The 23,811-nt window shown below is 37.9% G+C and overlaps 1 protein-coding gene across 1 annotated transcript in view; it reads right to left on the minus strand.

Annotated features, from left to right (window-relative positions):
• Window positions 1–22,496, minus strand: part of LOC109998169 (complement C3) — a 28,494-nt gene extending 5,998 nt beyond the window's left edge. Inside the window, exons 1-29 of the mRNA XM_065952628.1 lie at window positions 22,387–22,496; window positions 22,274–22,300; window positions 22,146–22,178; window positions 21,012–21,044; window positions 20,355–20,544; window positions 19,478–19,643; window positions 19,263–19,333; window positions 18,647–18,738; window positions 17,583–17,665; window positions 17,358–17,445; window positions 15,963–16,065; window positions 15,755–15,869; window positions 13,665–13,780; window positions 13,386–13,526; window positions 11,468–11,683; window positions 10,716–10,913; window positions 8,840–8,995; window positions 7,924–8,053; window positions 7,417–7,485; window positions 6,876–7,178; window positions 5,139–5,397; window positions 4,021–4,106; window positions 3,369–3,508; window positions 2,915–3,124; window positions 2,666–2,726; window positions 2,105–2,188; window positions 1,809–2,012; window positions 817–892; window positions 334–496 (exon numbers count right to left, since the gene is read on the minus strand). Coding sequence (XP_065808700.1) covers window positions 334–496; window positions 817–892; window positions 1,809–2,012; window positions 2,105–2,188; window positions 2,666–2,726; window positions 2,915–3,124; window positions 3,369–3,508; window positions 4,021–4,106; window positions 5,139–5,397; window positions 6,876–7,178; window positions 7,417–7,485; window positions 7,924–8,053; window positions 8,840–8,995; window positions 10,716–10,913; window positions 11,468–11,683; window positions 13,386–13,526; window positions 13,665–13,780; window positions 15,755–15,869; window positions 15,963–16,065; window positions 17,358–17,445; window positions 17,583–17,665; window positions 18,647–18,738; window positions 19,263–19,333; window positions 19,478–19,643; window positions 20,355–20,544; window positions 21,012–21,044; window positions 22,146–22,178; window positions 22,274–22,300; window positions 22,387–22,469 — 3,696 coding nt within the window. The 5' untranslated portion in view covers window positions 22,470–22,496. The remainder of the gene's footprint in view (window positions 1–333; window positions 497–816; window positions 893–1,808; window positions 2,013–2,104; window positions 2,189–2,665; window positions 2,727–2,914; window positions 3,125–3,368; window positions 3,509–4,020; window positions 4,107–5,138; window positions 5,398–6,875; window positions 7,179–7,416; window positions 7,486–7,923; window positions 8,054–8,839; window positions 8,996–10,715; window positions 10,914–11,467; window positions 11,684–13,385; window positions 13,527–13,664; window positions 13,781–15,754; window positions 15,870–15,962; window positions 16,066–17,357; window positions 17,446–17,582; window positions 17,666–18,646; window positions 18,739–19,262; window positions 19,334–19,477; window positions 19,644–20,354; window positions 20,545–21,011; window positions 21,045–22,145; window positions 22,179–22,273; window positions 22,301–22,386) is intronic.
• Between the last annotated feature and the right edge of the window lie 1,315 nt (window positions 22,497–23,811).

Here is a 23,811-nt window from a genome sequence, read left to right on the forward strand (position 1 = left end):
GTTTTTGTTCATTCTTTAAAAATGTGAAAAAAAAAGCCACCTTTAATTAAAGTTTTGTTTTGAGGAAATGTGTCTATTTTTGTGGTGAAAGTTTCTTACAACCAAGACAACGTCATTTTATCTTTTATTCATGGTATCAGAATACCTGAAGTGGAATGAAGTGTATATTTAGAGTCACATTAACGACTGAGTTGGAAATGACGTTTGTTTGATTAGGAAGATGTGCAGTTACATACAGACATTAAATAGGAACAAGAAAGAAGGGAAAAAGAGAGGTAAGCTTATTTAACAACATGTTGACATGATGTGTTTTTAAGAGTATGTGTGTCTCACAGTCATGGTGGTGCTGTAAACTGGGTTGTCTTCTCTGAAGCTGCCTGTCAAACGTTGGTGTTTGTTCTTCAACAGGTAGAGCAGAGGTTCACACACTTGCTGCTCGTTGATGCCAATGATGGAGTGAGCCATGGAGAAAACTTTAACAACGTATGCCGTGATCCTGTCATACAGGGGAATTATGATTAGCCTACATTTGGCCACGTCTGAACACATGTTATATATGTATATGTACTGACTTCTTAATGGATTTTCTAAACCACTTTATTTAATGAAAGTCACAAGTTGTGTTTGCATGCATTCAAACCTCTAAAATACAACACTAGATCCAGTAGCATCAGCTATCATTATACCTCATGCATGGTAGTTTCACAGAGGATACAATTTCACCACTAAAAAGGAAATTATTTTTGCCTACAATGCCAGAGAATTAGTTTATGAGTTTTTGATAGTTGGTATTTGAAAGTACAATTCTGACAATACCATGTGCTTGCGCCTTCCCTCCTGTACGGGGGGTAAGAGCCATCACTCTTTCTGTAGGCCAGTTGGTTCTCATAGCCTGAAAACATAAAACACAATTGAAAAAGTTAAATATGGGATGTAAAGGAAAAACACATCTTTACTCAATCAAAGAAAAGCTTGTTCCACAATCCTCCATCCAGCCTTCATCCATCTGGTGACTCGCCATCTGACTGTCCAAGCAGCAGTCCTTACATCAACCATCATGAATATCATCCATCCAACTTTCCATGCATGGTAAATGGTCTTGAGCTTGTATGGCACTTTTCTAGTCTTTTCAAAGCGATTTTTACACTGCAGGTCATCTACCCACTCATATCCATTCACACACTGATGGCAGAGGCTTTGCAATGTGACCATCAGGAGTAACTACTCCCATTCATACACATTCATACGCAAAGCAGAGGGAGCAACTTGGGGTTAAGTCCCAAAGACATTTAGGACACGTGGCTGCTGTGGATGTGACATCCTGCTGGGGCTCAAACCCCCTACCTGTCCGTTGAGAGACGACCAAATCTATCAACTGACCCACAGCAGCAGGCAAAAGTCATTTAGTCATCTTTATACACAAATCCAAAATAATGTTATGTTATACATTAATTGATCCGTCTATCCCAATGTTTGTTTTCAAATAAGACAGTATTTCAAGTCATCCATCTCCCACACATCCACCAAACACTCCATCAATCCATGTATTTCACTTGTCCTCCTAACTACCATTGTCATCATTAAAAAACTGAAATCAGTTATTCTATCAATAAATCCTCATGGATAAATCAATTCACGTGTACCAATCAGAAAAACTGAATAAATCCAAGTATTGACATACAGCAGGTAAACTAGATTTGTTATGTTTTTTGCTGCTATTTTGAAATGGCTGTATCATATCTTTTTTTGCATTTTGATATTCTTTGTCCACCACAAATTCATCAATGTGTTCTTTCCATCTCTCTCACCTCTCCTAATGTATCGGATAGCCTCAGCCTTACGCTGCACCCCGACACTTTCCCAGTCGTTCGTTCTCTCCAGGTAGAGAGTGGCGATGAGCGGCAGAGTGATGCTCGCCAAGTTCTGCTCCACACAGCCGCCGGGCATCCGGATCAGGGAGGCCAGAGAGTCCTCACTGATGGAGTTATCGATGCTGTCTGCCAAAATATTCCCTGGAGAGAAAAGGAAAGGAGGACTTCTGAAATCTGTTCTCAGTGGTTCATTTTTAATGATTTTTTTTTCTATCACCCTGTGACTGACTGACCTCTGACATTGATGAAAGTCTCAGGCACAGAATTTGGGACAACTGACTTCAGTTTCATCTTTTCAACATGAAGTGTCTGTGTTCCTGTTGTATACAGAAACAAAGCAATAGTTATGCTTCATAATTATCCAGCCCAAACCTGAGAAGAATTGATCATTACAAAAAAACATGCAGTACAGGTATATCAATACCTGCCCCAATGACAACTATGATTAAACCTTGAGGGACCAGAGTTATAAAAAATTACTAAAATGCTTAGATCTGTCCCCTATCTGTTTGGCTTAGAACCTGCTTTTGGGTAACACTGTCATATACTATGGAGAACCTCTAAAATGGAATAGTATCAGTATGTATATTCATTATCTTAGACAAAATATATATTTTATATTGTTGACTAGAAGTTTACAGCCCAAAAGTGTTTGAGTCCTTAGACACCATCTGTTGAATAAACTAACCTCTGATTTGAGCATAGATAAAACATATGAAATCCAATAAATACTTTAGTATTAACAAGTAGTTAAGAAGAGATAATAGGAAATCATATATCTGTGATTATCTTACCTCCCTCAGCAGATGGGTTCAGCACAGCACTCCACACTTCAGTCTTCTGCATTCCGTCCATCTGTAAAGGTTAACAAGAGTTGCTTGCCCAAATCTTTTACAGAAGTATGTTAGAAATAAAATCACTGCCACATTCAAGGAGTCCAGATTATCAACTTCATTGTTTCAGCAGCAGCATTTTACGGGCTCCTGTTTAAATAAAACCCTTCATTATAACTCCAATAAACCTAATCATCAAGAGTCACTCACCACCACACGTAGATGCTTCTGGATACGATCTCCTCCCGTCATGTCTCTGCCGACCACCATCACTTCCAGAGGTAGCTTCCCCACCACCAGTGGGACGATGGTGTAAGGCACCGCCACAGAAGAGCCCGGCGCCAGTGTCAGCTCTTGTGTGTGTCTGTCCTTGAAGGCAATGCTGCACATGCCTTCTGTCTTCATCAGCACTACCCTTACCTGAATGGATACAGTCACAGCATAATAAAGATTGATTTCATTCAGCTTTTTTCTTAATGCATCTGTAAGAAACTTTTGTGTTGGTTAGTTTTGGTGACACTTGTGGACAAAGTGGTTCCTCTTATGTCTTTTTTGATCTTGTCCTGTACATATGTAGATGTAAATTTTACAAATTTTAAGGAAAATGCCATCTGTATAGCCTAGATTCCCCATTTGATTAATGAGAAAGCTATGTTTGTCTTACATGCATCTCTTCATAGCCGTAGTTATGGACCACAGCTTTTATCTCGAGCTGCTCGTTCCTTGCCACTGAATACGGCAGCCTCAGGTCCACAAAGAAGTCCTTCCGTGCTCTGACATTGTACGGCTCAGCAACACAGAAACCTACGGACATTCAAGACATTTACGATGGGTTTGCTGTAAATGTGTACATGTTGTTTAGCATTAGTTGTATTATTGTCTTTAAAAGTTTGGAGATTAAAATGTCCGAATTTGGTGAATTTAACAATGTGAGGACAAGACGTAGGTCTGCATTATCAAGCCACTGAAACATTTTCATTGGGGTTCATGGACTGACTTATTAAAAACCAAAAGCTTTTCCCATTTTAAGAGCAAGGGTTTGAAATGATGGAGGAAAAGGCACTCCAAACAAAGCCTTTTTGAAATAATTGCAAATGAAAATTGATTGATATTGCACCAGCAATTATGGGTGGATTTTTCAACCAATCAGACAATCAAAAAAAAGAATGAGAAAAATATTTTGCTCTAGCTGCAAGTGCTGATTTGACAATTAAAAAACAGAAGAAACCATGAGCTCAAGTCTTGCTGAGAAGTTTAGAAAGTCTATATCATTGCTTCTGAAGACCTTGACTTCCACCTCACTCTCCTCCTCCTACCTGTATGAGGTGATGAGCTTACTGCCAGGACTCCCCACTCTGTGATACTGTCAGGTAAGGGGTGGTTCACAGTCTTTGAGGCCAACCTGTCGAAAAGATGTATGTGTTATAACTAGCACCGAGGTCAAGAACTCTAAACCAGATCTTCTCTTTTTTATTATATTTAATAATAAAAAAAACTGCAACACTTAAATAAGGCCACACTATTAACCATTGACTATGCTTATTAGCATGCTAATTAGTAGCATACCGGCTGCTTGTCATGATTAGGCACTTATTAGTACCTTATTTTACAAAACCATAGTCTATTGCTACAATATAAGGCCATTAAGGAAGCGTTTTCAATCAATACCCTCCTGATTAACACTTATTAGGAAGTTAGGAAGTTGTTAAACATGAATTATCATGTTAATACTCTTTTGCTTCTTCTACCTTATGGGCCAAACTAAGCAAAGCATGTTAAGAGAATATTTAATGTTCAACAAACACCTTACTTACCAACAATAAGCAGTTATCATGAGGGTATTGAGAGCAAACGCTCAGTTAATGTTTACGTTAGTCTGTTTGTTAGAGACTATTGCCATGTGAAACAAGGTACAATACGTGCGACTAATTATAAGCCAGTATGCTACTAATTAGCATGCTAATAAGCAACTGGTTAATGGTGAAAAGTGAGACTTTCATTTAAGGTGTTACAAAAAGCAAACAGGTATGGGTGTAAGAATTAAATATCCACTGGAAGAAAGTAAAAACTACAACCTCAGATTAAAGATGATTTGGGATTGTTTTTGCGATTAAATTCCAGACTTGTTAATGTCATAAATAAAAACTGTATCTCAGCAGTTTTGGTTTCCAATTCCATTTCACAATCAACAAGGTCATTGTAAACACGCACACGTGTATTCATCAGAACAAGACAAGGGTCAGAGTGAAATTAAAATGACTGTGAAACAATAAGTGTTTTTGGCTGTCCTCACTGATCAAAGCAAACACTAATCAACAGAGGGAGCTACTTGTTTTGTGGTGAAACAAAGTGATTGATTTTATTATGATGTTTCTAGTTATTCACATCGTAGAACACCAATGATTACTTGCTGGATTTGGACTTTTTCACTCACCCGTCTCTGTCTGCCTGGCTGGGCAGGTCAACTTCCATCCACCACGACTCGTAGAACTTGAACCGCAGATAGACTTGAGTCTCATCCAGGTACTCCCAATCTTCCTCTTCATCTTCCTCATACTCCTCCACATCCTCCACCATTTCCCCTGTTGTTTCCATAACCACATCTTCTTGTGCCATTTTATTTACATTGGAATATTTCATGTGCACTTCAGGTGATTCAGGCAGTCCAGGTAATCTCTGTGGTGGTCCCCAAGCTATGTGAAAACATGTATGAATAGAAGGTCTTATTACATGTCTTCATTTTAAATCACTCTTCAGTGTTCCAAGCAGAACATTTCTTACACAACAAAAGGCCTTATTTGGGGACTTTAAAAAAAATCAAAATTATGTAATTTTATTCAGGGTTTCTCAGAAAATGTTGTATGTCTATCTCCAATGCCCAGCATAGGGAATACATAGGTTGCATTACTTAAAAAATCTTTGGAGAGCCTATTTTGTCATTGCACATAATTTCATATCAAGGTCAACTAGCTTAAGTTTTTGATTTGTTTTGCATGCTCACTTGCATACAATAATAGATGGTATTTTAAAGAGTGAGTAATTGTCGCTTTATCTTGATTGGAATAACCAGTAGACCTTTGAATGATATCCAGGAAACCCATATTAACTACTGTATGTCAAGAGTTTCTCGTTTGACTAATGTTCACTGATTACAATCCGTCTATCAAATAGAGACACAAGAATAAAATTAGATTTGAGAGACAAAATCTACAGCTGGATTGCTACAGTACCACTGTAGCCACTGTCTCAAAAACACCTAATAAAATGCACAAAAAATGTGTCCTGAAGTCAGATTTTATTTATACTCTAGCTTTTTATCGAGAAGCAATCATCAGATCATGATATCCTTCCCTTCATGGCATTACCTTGCTGTGGTGGGGAGGCTTGTGTGCTTCCATGACTCTGGAGGCTTTACCGGCTGGGGGTTAAAAAGAAACCCCGAAAAGGTTTCAGGGTAGAGGACTAGGTGAAAAGCAGTACCTGGCCTTCCAGCTTGGGGGTTGGACATGGGGCTAACAATTCCATGCCATAAAAACCCACCCTGTTGCATAAGCTATGACTAATGCTACAAATGCTGAAACAGTGTGCCCTATCGTCGACTTGAGCCAGCCCACTGTTAATATGACCACGGCCTGATCAAAGCCCCTTTATACTGTTGATTCTGACAAAGAAATCTACAACACTTGTGATATTTCCAGCAGCCTAAACTATATTTAGGACATCTAGCAGTTGGCCTTTTAACCCATTTGACAATGTGCAATATGTTGTTTGTTGTGGTCAATGGTACATGCCTCTCTGTTCACATGTCTGTTGCTTGACTGTTGCTTGTTCTGTGTTTTTTTATCTTTTCATTCATACTACTGTGGAGGCAGCAGAGTGTATGCAGCATTCAGGTCCGAGAAAGAATGTCCTAAAAAAACATCTATGCCAGTAGTATTGTGTTATATAATTGCATATCTTAACATATTGCATTGTGCTGTATCATGTTGTATTGTTTCTTTTCATATATTATAGTATGATATTGTATGATAGATCATCATTTTGCACAGCAATGTATCCTATCCTTAACAAACACTATAAACTGAGTAACATCATAACACTTCATTTCAAAGTAAAATGTGAAGTTTTAACACTTCCTGTTGCTCTGTAAGGATAGAGGTGCAGTACTTACCAAATTTTTTTGGCGAGAGGTGCATTCTTTGTACAGACCCATCTCTTCTAGCAAAAGGATGTATGAAAGAAAGTCTTGGAACTGATGTGGTAGGTGGAGCTGTGGTCATGGGTGGTGGGGTGGTTGGAATTTGGGTGTCAAACTCTTGGTTTCTGTATGTGGCACAGCAGTATCGAAAGGCACGGATGCACTCCCAGCCCTCTGTGATGTAAAGGGAGCGCCTCGTGCAGGAGTACGGCATGGGGATCTCCCTGAGGCCGTCCCTACAGCAGCGACGCTGCAGTTTCTCCTTGTAATAATCCTCTGGAGGCAGAAGGAGTGCAAGAGAGGGAACAAAGAGAGAATACTGTACAATACTAGTAATAATTATCAACCCCCACGATACGATGGCAATGTGTAAAGTTACATTCTACAATGGGAATGTCAAATCAGAAATGCTGCTGTCTAACCAGCTTGTTTTCTTGTTGAGTAGCATCTATTAGGTAGGTTATATTGAATTCATAATTTCTGAACAAACCATTAATGATAAGAGGACACTCACCCAGCTGGGCTTTACGTTTCAGCAGTTCAGCAGAGCGCCTCCTTCTGGTTCTTCCAGGGCACTGCAGGGCTAAGGAGAGCATCAAAACAAAGAGGGGTTTAAAATCTTCCTCCCACCATCCATTACTAATATGTTTTTGGTGTCTCCAGCTTCCTACAAGCTGTTGCATGCCTATGTTAAACTGGTTGCCACATTTACATTGGGCTTTGCACTCTTTCTTACATGGATGATTTTACTGTGTGAGTCAGTTGTGCATCTTTTCAGTTTGAAGTTGATTTGAATTGGAGTTTTAATGCAACTATTTTTTTCTGCTTGTAAAATAGATGAAAATGATATAAACTGGTCAAAATAACATGAAGCTCTTATCTACTAGATAAATTCAGTCTGTGTTTTGCACGGACCTTTGAGTAAGTACGTTTATAGAACCTTTCAAGAGCAGATGTCACACACTGCTTCACAATAAAATTAATTAAAAAATGGGTTAAATACATTGAGGGGAGGAGCTACCTTGTCTTGTTTCGGTTTTGAATCCTGCGCTGGAGGAGAAGAGCAGCCCTGCGTCGGAGAACACTGCCTTGGCATCCCTGCCTCCCCCGTGGGTGCAGCCGATGTCTCTGTGTTCCACCACATCCCAGAGCTGAGGAAAAGGAGAATGCAGTGAAAAAAAACAGTGGCTATCATCTCTCAGCTTCAAAATGTACCCAGGCATATTTATTTCACAATACATGTTTGAAAAGAAAAAAAATCATCTGAAAGGTCATTGTCTTCTCTGCATTGCTCATAAAATTTGCCACATTCTTCAAACTCTGAATTTGAACTTCCTGCTTGGTTTCTGCAGGTTTGAAAAGAAAAAAAAACACTTAAATGTAATTCTCAAAAGTTATACATATTTTTCTTGTAGATGCAATCAGATGTAGTCTAAGCCAATCCATTATCTTGTTGTCAGGAATCTTACAAATAACAGGAGGGGCTGTTTATGCAGCACCTGAAGTGAATATTGTCAAAGTTGCTCCCTGCTGTAGGAAGCTCACTGTGAAATAATTAGCCAATGTTCAAGTAGTACAAGCTGGAATTATTTAAAAAAATAATAATCTCTTGTCATGAGTTGATCCAATTTGATAGAAACTTGCTTTTTAATCAATGTATTACGGCTGTATAAAACGCTCTTTAAATTTCTACCATTAGCTTTCTGGTCCCTGCACAAGCCCAGTTTGTGTTCTAATGTGACATCTTTAACAAATGACACATACTGTAGCATGCATTGTCAATAAATGTTAAACATTTGTTCAGACTAATCATTTTGATCTATAGGACACTTTCAACTGTTTAGCTTTATGCTACCTTATATATTATAATAAAATGTAAGTAACAGAAGTCATTGGAACTCAAACACACACACACACACACACACAAGCAAACACACCTTCCTCTGTGTCAGTCTGTCCTTGTTGAGCAGAAACACAGCGTTGTCCACGGCCACCATGCTAACTTTTGCCCCTGGATCTCCTCTGACTTGAAAACTTAATGTCTTTCCAGGTCTGTAGTCTCGATGTATGCCGTCCGCTGGCCCCACTCTCAGCTGTAACAGAGAATTAATCAAGAGTATTATGCAAAACTAGGGTGATAGTAAAAAAAAGACCTGAATAACAGTATGAGTAGCAATTTTACTTTTTTTTTTACTAATCTTCACACAATACTAAAAAAAATGGTACTATGTAAAAAGTCGGCGAAACAGATTTATTCAGGATATCAAAAATATTTCTAACTTAAGACTTTTTCTCTCTCTCCCTGCTGACATTATGTTTGTTTGTTAGTTTGTTAATTTGTGTGTTTGAATCCCCCTTTAGCTTCAGCAGAGCAAGAAGCTATTCTTCCTGGTGTCTGCACTTTATAATGTGACAAAACAATTTACACATACTCATATTTTATCACAATACACACACATTACACAACATATAGCACATCAACAATAACTAACAATACAAAAAATAATGATAATTAAAACAGCAAGCCGAAGGGTGGCCCTTCATCACTGCTTGCAACCCCCAAGCTGGAAGGCCAGGTACTGCTTTTCGCCTAGTCCTCTACCCTGAAACCTTTCCGGGGTTTCTTTACCTTCGTGATGTGTAACTTAGAAAAGCTATAATATAATCAAAATTCTTTACATTCAGGTTTTAAAAAAGCGGTCAGACTATAAGATCCCAACAATAAAGCGTGTTGCAGCTCTTAAAAGAAGCATCTCTCTATCATCATAATCATTAAGGTAGCACATGAGTGGCATATGCCGCAACACATTAGTGGCACAAGTTGCACATGACGTGGCATATGTCGGTCTAGTCCACTCATGTGCTCTGTCAGGCCGGCACATGCTGCGGGACATGACTGGCATATGAGTTGCATATGCATCTCTGGTCCACTCATGCTCTGTCAGGCCAGCACATCCCGAGGCACATGAGTGGCATATGCCGCAGTATATGAGTGGCATATGCCGTCGCAAATAGTTGTGTGTTCAAATAGGGATGCAATCTGAAAAATCTTTACACAAAAAATTTATAATAATGAGTATGGTCATTATGTAATTTTTTTCTTGTCTCATTCAGCTACATATGGCTCACCAATTGTCGTGCATGTAGGTTAACCGCAGTACCCTGAGTGACGTTTGGGGGCACTGTGGAGCCATTTGGCGACACCCATGCACCGAAACACTTTCATACGTAAATTTCATACAAGGTTGAATTTTGGGTGAAGTTTGGTAAGCTTTCGTGCACGCTAAAGCCTCCAAATATAGGTTCCTCGCTCCGAGGTTGGGGCTCTGACATTATTTATTGACATAAATAAAAGCTCAAAGAACAGACAATACAAAGACTACAGCGTCTAAGAGATCATAACAGCCCATAGTTCCTTCAGACTACAAAGACTAAAGACTGAAGTTTCTCTGTAGGTCATTTTTCTTTAAGTGATTTTTTAAAACTGTATTCAGAAACTCATGAGCATATGTATGCACATACCAGGGCTGCTTGTGCCAAATATCATGAACCCTTATTTGGTCTTAACATTTGTATCGCCTACTCACCTTGCTCTGTGGTACAAAATGACCCGCCTTCACTTAACTCCTAAAATAAAGCAGCCTGATTGAATTTCAAATCCAAAATCTATTTTGCATGAAGAAACAACCTGACTTTGACTTTTCAGATTGACCAGTTTGAAAAAAAAAAAGGAAGACATCATAAAAGATCATAGTTAATGAGGCCCAAATCTTCAAGTGTGTAACCACTGAGACTGAGCTGATATTCACTCACCCCTCCAACGCAGGAATCTACCACATCCACCCAGATGGAGTCAGGCACCACCTCCTCTTGCCCTGTCCAGATCCAGTAGAATGCCACAACACGAAACGAAGGCAACATCTCCGGTGTGACCATCAGTCCAAGACTGGTGATCACCTGACCGGTCACATCCACACGCTTGGCTACGATGATTTTACCTTTAGTCACCACCTGAGGAAAATGAGGAACAAAGTCACATGCTTGATGATTGTTTTATTTAAACTTTGCTCTGAACTTCCCAAAGGTCTCTGCTACAGCTATTTCAGGATGCAATGTTAAAAACACTTACATGAAGAAAGACATCTAAGCACATAACTCCACTTTTTAAACCTTGCACTAGCACTGTTCCTTTTCATTTGTTAGTCCCTTTACTTGTGTGTACTTGTACCTGTTTTTATTACTGATCTTCTTTCACGTCATGTTCCTGCCAGATCACAAAGGTCCTCCAATGCTCTCTTTTTAAACGTGCATCATGTGTTCCACTCAAGCATGGGCGGGAACCCTTTTTGTTTTTATGCCCCAAAATGTTGGATGCTGTTATTTAGGAAAGTTGGTATTTAAATAAAGCTGAGTTGAGGAAAGAATGTGATAGCTGTTTCTTTTGACACTGTTGGACTGTTATTGTCTATAAAAAAAAATGTGTGTTATAGGTGTTGAGGCAGATAATTAGTGAAAATACCTTTTTTTCAAAGTAAAGATATCAAGTGTATTGGAAACATGCTCACCAGATATGTAACATGTTTAATGAGATCCCTGTTTGTCTGCTCTGCTGTGATGATGCTCAGCTTCAGAGACATTCTTTCTCCCACAGACACCTTGTTTGTCCCTGTGGAGATGTACAGGTAGTTCTGCTGGCGGCGGTCCAGGCTGACATATGACTGTATTGATTGCTGATACCTGGCCTGCTGCTCTGGTCTCAGATCAGCCTGGGTGGTTTCAGCCTGGAGAAAAACAGAAAATATATTTATCCATATACATATTCCTAAAAGGGAGGTAACATTACTACAGAAGGCCCAGAAACAGCTTAAAAAAACCATTTTAAAATCAAAAAATTGTAGTAACTGAGAGACTTTAGAAATGCTCCAAACTATGAAATGTTTTTTTATGTATGTGAAGGGTTAAATAAAATGCATGCAAATTATTATCCAGCACTAAATATTGTCTTCTTAACAACAGGTTTTCATGCTTTTGAAACTTTGTCATTTAAAACTCATGCAATTGATCCAAAATGTCATATTGCACAGTGAACACGTGCTGCAATTATTATGTTTTATCATAAATTCATTTTAAAATTAACAACTGATTTGTTTTAGCAATGCCCAAAAACTAGTGATGCCTTGAATTTGAAAAATCAGTTAAAGAAACTGAAACTCAAGTTTGTCAAGCCAACAGCTGATTGTGGAAACAACATAAGCAGAGAGTTAGATATTAAGTTTTATCCATAAATAAGGCAACAACAAGCCTGATGAGACTACAAACGTCCAAGACTGGGCTTTACTTGTCATATTACATATCATACGAGAGAGGTGGACTGCAATTACCAACTCTTTAGTGGTCTCTCTGGGCAGCTATGTTCTATTTAGTTAAGAATGACCCTCTGTTTCACTGTATGTGGGAGTGTCCACTGATAATCTTCTGGGAGAAGGTGTTGGATCCGCGCAGTCAAATGATCGATAAAGAGGTGCCTCTTAACCCTAAATTGTCTGTTGTTAGTATACTGTATATCCTAATGAGTTTGTTTTTTCAGACTCAACCTTTGTTTCCTGGAGGCTAAACGATGAATTGCCTTCTTGACATCCTGTGGAGTCTCTCAGTGGTTGAATAAAATGATGCTCTATCTTGCTCTTTAAAAAATAAGTTAATTTTGAACTTGACAAGTTTTGGAACATATTAATTTTTTTTTTTACACAACTTACTGGAGGGTAATGGTATGCAAAATGAGGTTTGGACTGATGAAAAGTCTAATTGTGCTGCTGTGTTTATTCTTTACCTTTGTATCCTTTTCTATATTTCTTTTGTTTGGTATGTGTTGTAATGCTATATTCTGTTTTTGTTTCCTCATAAAAGACAATAAATACATGTTTTAAAAAAAACAGTATAACCACTGTAAAACAAATCATAAAGAAATATTTGATAAGTTTAGACTTTTTCAAAAATACCAAATATGTCACATTTAACTTTTGGGGGGAAATGCCTCAGGGATCTCCTCCCTTTTTTCATCTGAGAACTACACTGAAGAAATTAAAGTCGACTTTCTTATGATGCAAAGCACATCAGAAATATTAATTTGCTGTTTTGGTGCAGTCATGACTATTGGCATCTACAGTTGAGATATTTAGCTCAGGCATCAATATATTTGTCATAATGTCATATTATGTGTGAACATTTATATCAGTATATGAGGGAAAGTCAAAGAATTGTTACGAACTGATGAAGATTATTTCTTTTTTTTTCATCAGGGGAAATTCTACAAAGGCATAGTGAGGCATGGAATGCATCAATTATTCTGATAAGTGGTTAAAGGACAACGAAAGTAAAAACAAAAAGCAAGTAAATACAACAGAAGAGTTAAATGATGAAAAAGCAAAATGCATAAATATAACAAATGTTCTGTCAGTAAAGCCATAGTGCAGTCTTTCTTACAGTGATGGTTTGTGGGCGTGAATCACTCGGCATGTTGATGGTGACTCTGGCTGTGCTGGAGACGATCAGGGGCGTGTCCAACATGTTCAACTTAACAGGAACATTACGAGCCGGGGAACCATCATGGTGGCTCACCTGGATCTGGACAGAAGTGAGGAAATTCACTGTGACTTTACCGACTTTACAGTTGGACCCTCACAGTTATTGAACACAAAGAAACATTGGTACAAAATGCAAATATTCATTTTTAGTCCCTGGATGTAAGAGGATAGTCTTTACTGTAAAGTCAAAGGGCAGGCCTGGCTTGAAGTACTTTGGTATGTCTTTGAAGGATAACACAAAGGGAGACTCCACTATTTTAATGCCAGTCTTCTCTGCTTCAACCAGATCACTGCCTGTACAAAAGAAAAAAAAGATACTATGTTAAACAGAAGTTAAAGACCAATCGCAATAAACCTGAACATTGATTTAAAGCTTTTAAGAGGAGCTTTTTTTCTTTTTCTCTTTTTTTTTTTAAAATCCTAATTATCTCTGTGCAAAAATGTTGTTCCTAATACATTTTCCACAATAACAAGTGTATAGGACAGTGGACAGAAGAATCTTTTTCCCCAACTGAACTTGTTCCACATTTTCCAAAAGTGAAGTTATTGGAGATGACATGAGGTTCATGATAGATTTCAAAAGTTGAATTGATGGGATGACACCATTGATCTATCCTGCAAAGGGCAAATATAAACCGTATATAAATATAAACATGTGGAAAAGTCTGATGTTATCAGGCTGGGGTTCAAAGAACAAAGCAAACATTTGATTACTGGCAGCAGCACACTACACCGGCTTCAACACAGTTTGTTTTGTAATCCTGTGGTCATCTTTTTCTCTTTTTTTTTTAAGATTTATTTTGGGGCTTTTCGTGCCTTTATTGTCCAGACAGGACAGTAGATAGAGTCAGAATTAGGGACAGAGAGTGGGGATTGACATGCAGGGAAAAGAGCCAGAGGTCAGATTTGAACCTGAGACGCCCACTTGGAGGACCCTTACCTCTGTACGTGGGTCGCTAACTAACCACAATGACTACAGCGCGCCAAGCTTTCGTTTTGTCTTGATTTACATCTAAGGGTACATCTTTCTCTTCCTGTCCTGTATTATGCCTAATAAGTGTTTTCTGACAATAAATCTCCAACTGTCTATGAAAATGTTGTAGTGCTCACAGTCCATGTGCACAGGTAATCCAGGTCAGGTAATGATTGGAAATGTGTGGGGTGGAGTTTGGCCTGCCTCTGCTCTACTGTTTGTTCAGCAGTGATATGGAGTGATATGGACTTAACCAGCTGGTCTCGTTAAGATGCTTTTAAGAGGATTTTAAATGACTTGGAGGCGGACACATCTGGTTGTAGATGTTCTCCCTGATATGTATGTGGATGATCTTGACAAACATTTATTGTTCAGATTTGTTATTTGTGTCTGTCAATGTCTAATAATGTATTTTTTTTGTATTTGTATTTTTGGCTGCTCGTTGTTTGTATTAATTGTGCTGCTGCCTGCCGTGGTACAGGACACTCTGGAAAAAGAGTTTTAATCTCAATGAGTTTCTTTCCTAGTTAAATAAAGGTTAAAAAATATCTTCAATACAACTTTTAAGTCTTTTGACCACTGATTAAATCACAAGATCAGCCAAGTATCAAATTCGCTTAATTTGTCAGTTTCATAAGGCCAAAAATAAACTAGACTATTTAACATCTCAATATTTTATGGCAGTTTTGTTTTTTTCTCCTTAAAAAAAGCGGATTAAGAGAGGACTACAGTATCAGCTAAAAGCTCTGGGAACATAGAACTCTGATCGCTTGCCATTTAGGGATAGATACTGTATTAAAAACAACATTTTGGTACACAGACCTATTAAAAAAATCCTAATTATCTCTGTGCAAAAATGTTGTTCCTAATACATTTTCCACAATAACAAGTGTATAGGACAGTGGACAGAAGAATCTTTTTCCCCAACTGAACTTGTTCCACATTTTCCAAAAGTGAAGTTATTGGAGATGACATGAGGTTCATGATAGATTTCAAAAGTTGAATTCTTGGGATGACACCATTGATCTATCCTGCAAAGAGCAAATATAAACCGTATATAAACATAAACATGTGGAAAAGTCTGATGTTATCAGGCTGGGGTTCAAAGAACAAAGCAAACATTTGATTACTGGCAGCAGCACACTACACCGGCTTCAACACAGTTTGTTTTGTAATCCTGTGGTCATTTAAAATCCTTTGACCTAAAAAATGTTTGACTCATGTTTGTACTAATTTGTCATAGGGTTGACTTCCTGTTGTTTTTTTCTGTGTATCTGATAACATGATGTTCTTACCAGACTGTGTAAGCACAGAAGCCTTGACATACACAGAGTTCCCCACCAAAGATCTGATGTTGGGGTACGCTCTCTTTATCTCCTCCATGCTCAGTATTACAACTCCTCTATCCAGCTGCAGGAGAACAACAACACATGAACCCGTTTTATAACCTTAGGAAAATCAATGAGAGCAGCTTATGAATGTTGTAAATGAGTAGTAACTTACATCTGAAACCTGCTTTACTGAAGGCAACCTGCGCATCTCATTGTTGATATTCACTCCAAACACAACATAGGCTGTCCCCTGGACTGGCTCCCCATACAGGTACCTAAAACACAACACACAAAAACAAAAAAAACAATCTTAAGTTGACAGTCAACAGTTTTGATTCATTCATTTTCCTCATGTTCTCTCTTTATGTCATCAGACTTTTTTATAAACAAGGTTGATATTTCATGTTTGCACATTCTAGTTGCTGGAGGGGCCACATTAGGGTTAGACTATAGGTTTAGAATTTATATAAAGGTTAAACCAAAGACTGAAGAGGACATAGCTACTGTGACAGCAACTATTACTTTGGTCATTTTCTGATCTACTAAGATCCAGTCAGACTCCTCAGTTGTAACCAGTAGAGTGGCCTTTACTGGCCATTAGAGAAAGTGCAGATTTAAGGCACTACAGCATTGTTTTCACTTTTAAAATGATGACACTGCATCCACTAAGCACATGAAAAAGAACAGGACCAGCATGGAGTAAGGTGTATAGATTATGTCAACAGGGGAAGTAGTTTAAAGGCTTTATATGCGTTTTTTCACACTTAAATGTAATATAAATCAAGTATATCCTCTGAAAATAACTCTGAGTCATGACTGTCTACAATGGGTGTAACACCCGAGTCCCACTGTCTGTGATGTTTTCAGAGTTTTCAGAGTCCTATCTTCACTTTGTTTACATCGCCGGGACAGCCGGCTGATTCCTCCCCTCGTGTATAAAAGTTGTTTAATTGAGGGACTAGAGAAAAGAAGAATAACATACTGTACTCACTGCTTAACTGTGTTTCTAGATCACGCTCATTTCAGGTAAATTTACATGCAGTGTGAAGATACGAGCATAATAAAGATTAACATTAGCATGCTAACACAACAATGCACTGCAAGTTGTTTTGGTTTCATACTGGTGCTCAAGGGCAACATCTGCTGGATCAAAAAATCGCATATAAAGCCTTTAAGTTGAGTTCCCGTTTTTATATTTTCCAAATATAGGTCCAACTTTTTCATAACAAACTTAACCAAACTGTGACAACTTCACCTGGTCACTCTGTTAGGTGCAGAAAAGGGTCATGGATTGGGTTAATATTAAGTCAACCGTGACATTTGGTTTTACATTACACACAAACAGATATCTCTTCGGTGAAGTTTGACTTGTAGGCTATCCTAGCTAATCAAACACAGTAACATTAGCCAATCAAAAGAAAGTAGGACAGGTGTAAAACTTTGGAGAAAAATAATCTGTTCAGTTAGAACTGGTGTGGGTGTCAGAGTTCCTTTAAATGATAAATACATGTGGACAAAATATGATTTATAATAAAGAGCATGAGTATGTGAGTGTTTTTCAATCCACCTTGCTGAGATCTCTACAATGAGTTCAGTGTCATCCAGGCTGAGAAAGGACTTCTTGGGCGTCAAGGTAACGTTGAAGGCAGGTAGCACTGAAACACAGCAGGCCAGAGCAGAAATATGTTACATAGCCATGATGTCGGACTGACATTGTTTCTAGCATTAAAGAGAAACAATATGCGATTTTACAAGCAAAAAATCTCAGCCAGCACAGTTTAACTTGACCTACCATATTTCTTCACCACAAAATTGGTGGTAAATGTGTTCTGCGGCCAGTGATCGAACTTTGCAATCACCTTCCATATGCCTTCCCTGTCACATCAGAGATAATAACAGAATCAGAAGATAATACATTCATTGGTTGGTACGTTTCTAATGTGAAGGTTTTAAGTGTCTTCAGCCATGCAAAGATCTTCTTAGTTTAGTATATTAGCAAACATGCTAACATTTCTTAAGCCCAGTAACCATGGAAGTTTTATTTGATTGCTAGAATTATATTGCTAGAATTGCTAGAAGTAAAACAAATATGGACTATCTTGAATCACTGATGGCTAATTTGTGGAATCACCAAAGTCAGTTAGATGTATCTTCATGTGTCCCTGAAAAAGCTATCCAAAGAACCATATCTATACATTTTTTTCATATACATTAAATAAAAATGCCTATAAAATAGAAAAAAATCATCAGCAAAATATGTGATTAGATAAAATAGGTGATTTTTTGGAGACAGAATTCAAATCACTTTCTAAAACTCAGATTTCTTCTTGCGTTCTTTGAATTTTTTGATAAATTTGCACCAGAAGAATGTTCCCCATGGTCAGTCAAAGTGGCCAAAAAAAACAATTAAGATTTAAAAAATCTACATTAAGCATGCACTGGTACTACACAATCGTATTTAAAGGCTGAGTTGCATCATTTCTGCCTTTTCAGTGAAGTGAGTTTTTCAAGCGACATATTATCTAACCTCACATGGAGCAACAGGAAAATAAACACGTCATGATGACAGAGTGGTTGATTCAGTTTGGAGTTCTTCTGAGTAACTCTGGATGAAACTGTTCAATAAAAAACAGTCCTTTCTTCTCTATCGTGTACTGCCGAGATACATTACAGCCAAGATTTTACAATATCCTGAAGGTTGCTGTGGTGCCAGTCTGGTATGTAAAATGGGAGCTATCTTTTGCCCCCCAAAAGAGGGATACTCATCTAAAGTCCATTGATAAATACTATCAATGTTTTTTTTTATTTCTCAGCAGAGGATTAATTTTAAATACAAACCAAAAGAAAGGAGCTCACTTGACAATTTCAGAGAGAACTAAAGTGTCTTTAAAGACGCCATCAACAGCTCTGGTCCTGGAGATCTGCTTAATCACTATACCATCTGTGTTCTGAAACATACACACACACACACACACACAAACACACACACACACACACACACACACACACACACACACACACACACACACAGGATGTCACAGAAGTCTTATGAAATCCATTTTGTCTTTGAAGTAATCTCAATGTACTTGCAGATCTAAAAACAAAGTATTCAAACTCTTTTTGTTTTATTTTAACTCCTTAATGTAAAGGAAAGGCCCCAAATTTACTTGGGTTGCATTTAATGATCATGTTCATAATGGAGAAATCTATTAAGCTGTTTTTATTTGGTCAAATGTGAAAAATTTAACCTTACTATGCCTTAAACCCCAAGTTTATATTTTATAGGTCTTGTTTTGACCAGCAGCCTCAATTCCAAAGATTCCCATTTAAAGGTATACAAAAGAAAAGAAAAGAAACAAATTATAAAATTTTGGTACAAATGTTAATCTAAATGTTTGGTTTAGTATCAAAGAGTTGCAGATACATGTTCTGCAGATTAATCCTTGATTCAACTCATACATTATTTGTTTACCTGGATGTCTATGGTGATGGAGCTGTCGAAAGCCTTGAAAGCAGGAGAGGACACGAAGGCTCTGAACTGAACTAAAAAACGGGATAAGAGATCAAATAAAATACATAACATGGCTTTAAAAAAATCTGTTTTTAATGAAACTAATTAGAAGTGTCAAACCAATTCATGTTTCATCTCAACATGCCCATTAGGCTATGTGAGTATTGAGTTCTCACCAGTGTCTCCAGGGTTGTAGATAGGTTTGTCCGTCTGGATGAAGATGTATCCTGAGTGAAAGGAAACCATCAACAACCTCTCCTCTGTGTGGAAGTCCCCAAAGCTCACAGACAGATGCACAAACTTGTTCTTCTTCTCATCACGGTTCAAGAGGTCAGAGGGAAGCTGAGATGAAATGATATACACAGGATGATGTTTAGAATAAAGAAAGCATTACTCCTGATAACCGAACATTAAAGCGTTGCTGCTCATTAGTCTGTCCAATGTTTAGGTCATGTGACATCATTCAGCTTGTTTGTGTGCTCTTGAATAACAACAAGGATCTTAAGTTTGCTCATTAATTACAAATTATAATTGAATCTGCATTACCAGGCTGATAAATACATCTAACTGCATAAAAGACTGTAGTCATATTTCTTTTTTACGAAGGTTGGTGATTTTAAAATTTCACAAGTGTTTGTCATAACTTTGAACTAAAGATCAAGACAGATGACACCCTCTAGGCATTCACTTTAATCTTTGTTTTTCGAGGAAAGCTTTATATTTTCCAAATGTCAAATTGGGCTATTTTTTGTTTAGAAACAATTAAAAAAAACACAAGCAAACAAAATCATTTCATAATAACAATCAACAAGTGGGACAAAGCTTGACACAAAATAACTATTTCTAGCATGTTACAATGTTCATTTTTAAGCTTTCTTGTCCATTATTTTATCAGTTTTAGTTGAAATTCATATTAAAAAGGCATGTTTTTTTTACAGTAATGCATAGTTGGAAATGTACAACCTTTTTTTTTGGCTTGTTTCGCTTTGTAAAGGACTTGGAAAGAGTAGGAAGCTGGGTGGAGAGAGCTGGGGAATGACATTCATGAGTCACCTGTATAGACTTGAGAGTGTGGTATCCATTCTCCTGGTTGAGTATGGCAGAGTCCTGCAGCAGCATGGTGGTTTTACTGAAGTCCTGGATGGAGATAGAAACGGTGACAGGGTCGGACAGGCCATCGCCCACCATGTAGATGTTCTCCTCACTGTCTGCTCGCAGCAGGTCTGGAGCCAGGAGGGTGAACCTGCAGAAAGAAAAATATCAAGCAGGGGATGTTCTCATTAACTGTGAAGGTAGTGCAAGTATATAAAGAATATCCTGTATATAGTAGTGTGTGATTAGAAGAAATAGAAAAAGTCTCTGTGTGAAAACTCTGGAAAAAAAGCACCATTTTACGCTGCTCTGTCTGATAGAATGATTCATCTTTGATTACTTTAATTACTAATATGTTGAAAACCTCCCCAACATGGGTGCAAGGTTATGAACAAGTTCTGTCCTGCCAGTTGTATCCCTCTGCAGGAAGTACCACACAGTAAACTGACATGTAAACTATGCCAGGTATTGGTGTTCTTCATATAGCCCATTAAAGACTAAACACAGATTGAAACGTTGGTAAATGGTCACATTATAAAATGTCACATAGTAAAATGCTTTGATAAGTAAAAAAGTTAAACTGCATTAATTGTTGTATGAAAAGGCATCCAACTGTACCTCTGAGAACTTGAGTCCTTTTTGATTGATACACTGCAAATAAACAGGACAAAAAGTATTTATTTCAGTCATGACAGGACAATGCAAACTAAGGCAGGTCAAACAAAAAAAAACATGTAATTCAATAAAAATAAAAACATTTCTTTCGGCTTCCACCTGGCTACATATGAGTCATAAGATAGAGATATTTAAGTTGGATAACATATCGCTTACGTAGAATAAATATTACACTCATCAGTCTGTTATCATACTTAGCTGTTACTGCTGATACTACACTTACTTTTATCATTATTAGGTGTTTTCAGACCAAACAGTTCCGGGGACTTTTTAAGAAGAACTATCCACTATGGAGTTCCCTGAGAACTACACATCATGGGGACTTTTTTTCCTGTCTGCATTTGCACTGCCATGGTACCTACTGTGAAGCAGGAGCTAAAAATGGTTCCTCTAAATGGGGTTCTAGGAACCAAAAATAGTTTAGAGTTCCTGCGGTGTAGAATGAATAAAAACAGAGCAGGGTTCCAACGGTTCCGAGAACTATGATAAAGTTCCCTCCATCAATCTCCCTCTATCCCACTTTCCAAGCCCAACACACTTTGGGCAGATGGCTGTCCATCATGAATTTGCTTCTGCTCGAGGTTTCTGCTTCTCCTTACCTCTGTAACTTTGCTAAATGATGCTTAGTGCTCATGGTGGATTAGTGTTGGGTCTTTGTAGATAATATAACAAAGACTAAAGTCTTTTACCTGCTCTTTTGTAAAGTGTCTTGAGATATATTTGTCCTGAATTGGCGATATACAATTAAGATTGATTGATGGTTGATACTTTTTGTAGTTGTTAATATTTCACTGTCAAACAAATCGGATAAAGCTGAAAAGGCTAAACCGAAACAAATTATTTCAACATTCTGAGTTGGGAGCATCTAATCATGTCTCTCTCCTTGGTGGTAGGGATTTTTCTGTCAAAAAATAAACACAAAGTTATGGTTTATCAACTACCACTAAGCTCAGTCTAAACATTTCAGAATCAATAGTCAATGATTTTTCCCTCACGGTTAAAAGTGAATTAAACCGTCTGAAGACTTATTTTAAGGTTCCATTGATCTCATGTTTTCTGTTTTCTTTGACTACTTACTGGCGCTCCCAGAAGTGGTCTATTTGTTCAAATCTGGGGAACAGAATCAGAGAAAACAAACACTTACAAATTAAAGAAGAATAAAGGTATTAACCGTATATACATGCTTTGTGGACAAATACACATACCTGTCACGCCAAGGCGTCTGTGGCGGTCTGTGGGAAAACACACAGAACAGACACATTAGCAAAAAGTATTTCAGAAAAGATAGAAATTGTCCAAACAATTAGAAATAAAATACCTTCTTCTATCATTGAATAACTGTCCATTGGCCTTGCAGAGAAGCATGAGAAATAAAATATTATGCAGCTTCCAGCGATCCATGTTGACTGACTGGAAGCCTCAGTGGACTGTGGCCTCTGGAGAGCCCCCCCCCCCTTTATCACACAATGTCTAGTCACAGGAGGAGGAGGAGGAGGAGGTGTTTCTGATCAATAATGGTGACTTGATTCAAAAACATGCACAGAGTCCTTGTTGATTAGAAAACTCACACACCTTCTGCCAAACATGGCGAGGAGGAGATGGAGCCTGTGGGATCTGTATTTTTAAAGTTTATTAAGCTGCATTAACACAACCTCAATAAAACCCATGGACCTTAATGAAAAGTTATTTCACATTAACACCTAGAAGGAAGACAAAAAAGTATTTGATGGTTACCTCAAGAGTTCATATTTTTTCTCTTCATTCTTTTTTGATTCTAGGGTTGATGGACGCCAATATCAGTGTACTTTCAAGCAGTATCTCGTTCTTCAGCAGGTCCCATTTTTCTGGAGATTAAAAGAAGGGAGCTACTCAACCAACATCCAGGTAGCTTACGCTTCAGCTGTTTAAACCTAGCTTTCACTGAGTATATAACATTAGAATCATCACTAAATACAGAACAAACCACAACTTTTCCACATTTTAGTAAAATAACAAAAAAACTCACTCAGCCTGAATCAACTTCTTCAGCTTCTTCTTTAACGTCCTCACATTAAAAGAGTGAAAACATTAAGATGGAAATATCTCATCAGTATTGCAACTCATGTCTTTTTTTGATTCCTCTACTAACTGAAATGAATGTGTCACTTATATTTCACATTCTGAAATGGTGATTTATTTACGTGGTACATTATTTACGTCCTTCCCTGTTTCTTCTCATTCCAACACACCCTCTTTGTAACTTTTCCCACACATGTTTTATCACTTTTTACGACACACTTGACCACACATATGTTTTACACCTGTTTCCAAACGTGTCACTGTAACCATCCTTTGCCTTTTTTTTGGCTTCTAGAGCCAGAAAGAACGCAAGAAACTGGAGAGAGAGGAGAGGATGGAGGACGCTTCAGAGCAGGTGATAACAGCCAAAAGAGAATTTGTATGACGCCGTTTGGCCTTTTTAAATCTGGCCCACAAGAGGGCAGTATAAAAAGGAGCACAATATGTTCTAAAGAGATTTTAGCCCTAAATATTTAATTTTGGTGCTAACACTCAACACCTGTCCTGACAGGTAAAACTTGGGAAAGTTTAAGTCCTTGGCCCCTTTTGTTCTGCATATCAAAACAGTACTCTTTCTAGCATTGTATTGCACATCATATGTTACTCCATACTCAGAAGATATATTCAGGAGCTGCTGAAACCCAGTGCTGCTTGTGGAAAAAAATGGCCAAATCATCAGCATACA

The sequence above is a fragment of the Labrus bergylta genome, chromosome 1 (assembly GCF_963930695.1).
Source record: "Labrus bergylta chromosome 1, fLabBer1.1, whole genome shotgun sequence".
In the NCBI taxonomy this organism is placed as follows: domain Eukaryota; kingdom Metazoa; phylum Chordata; class Actinopteri; order Labriformes; family Labridae; genus Labrus; species Labrus bergylta.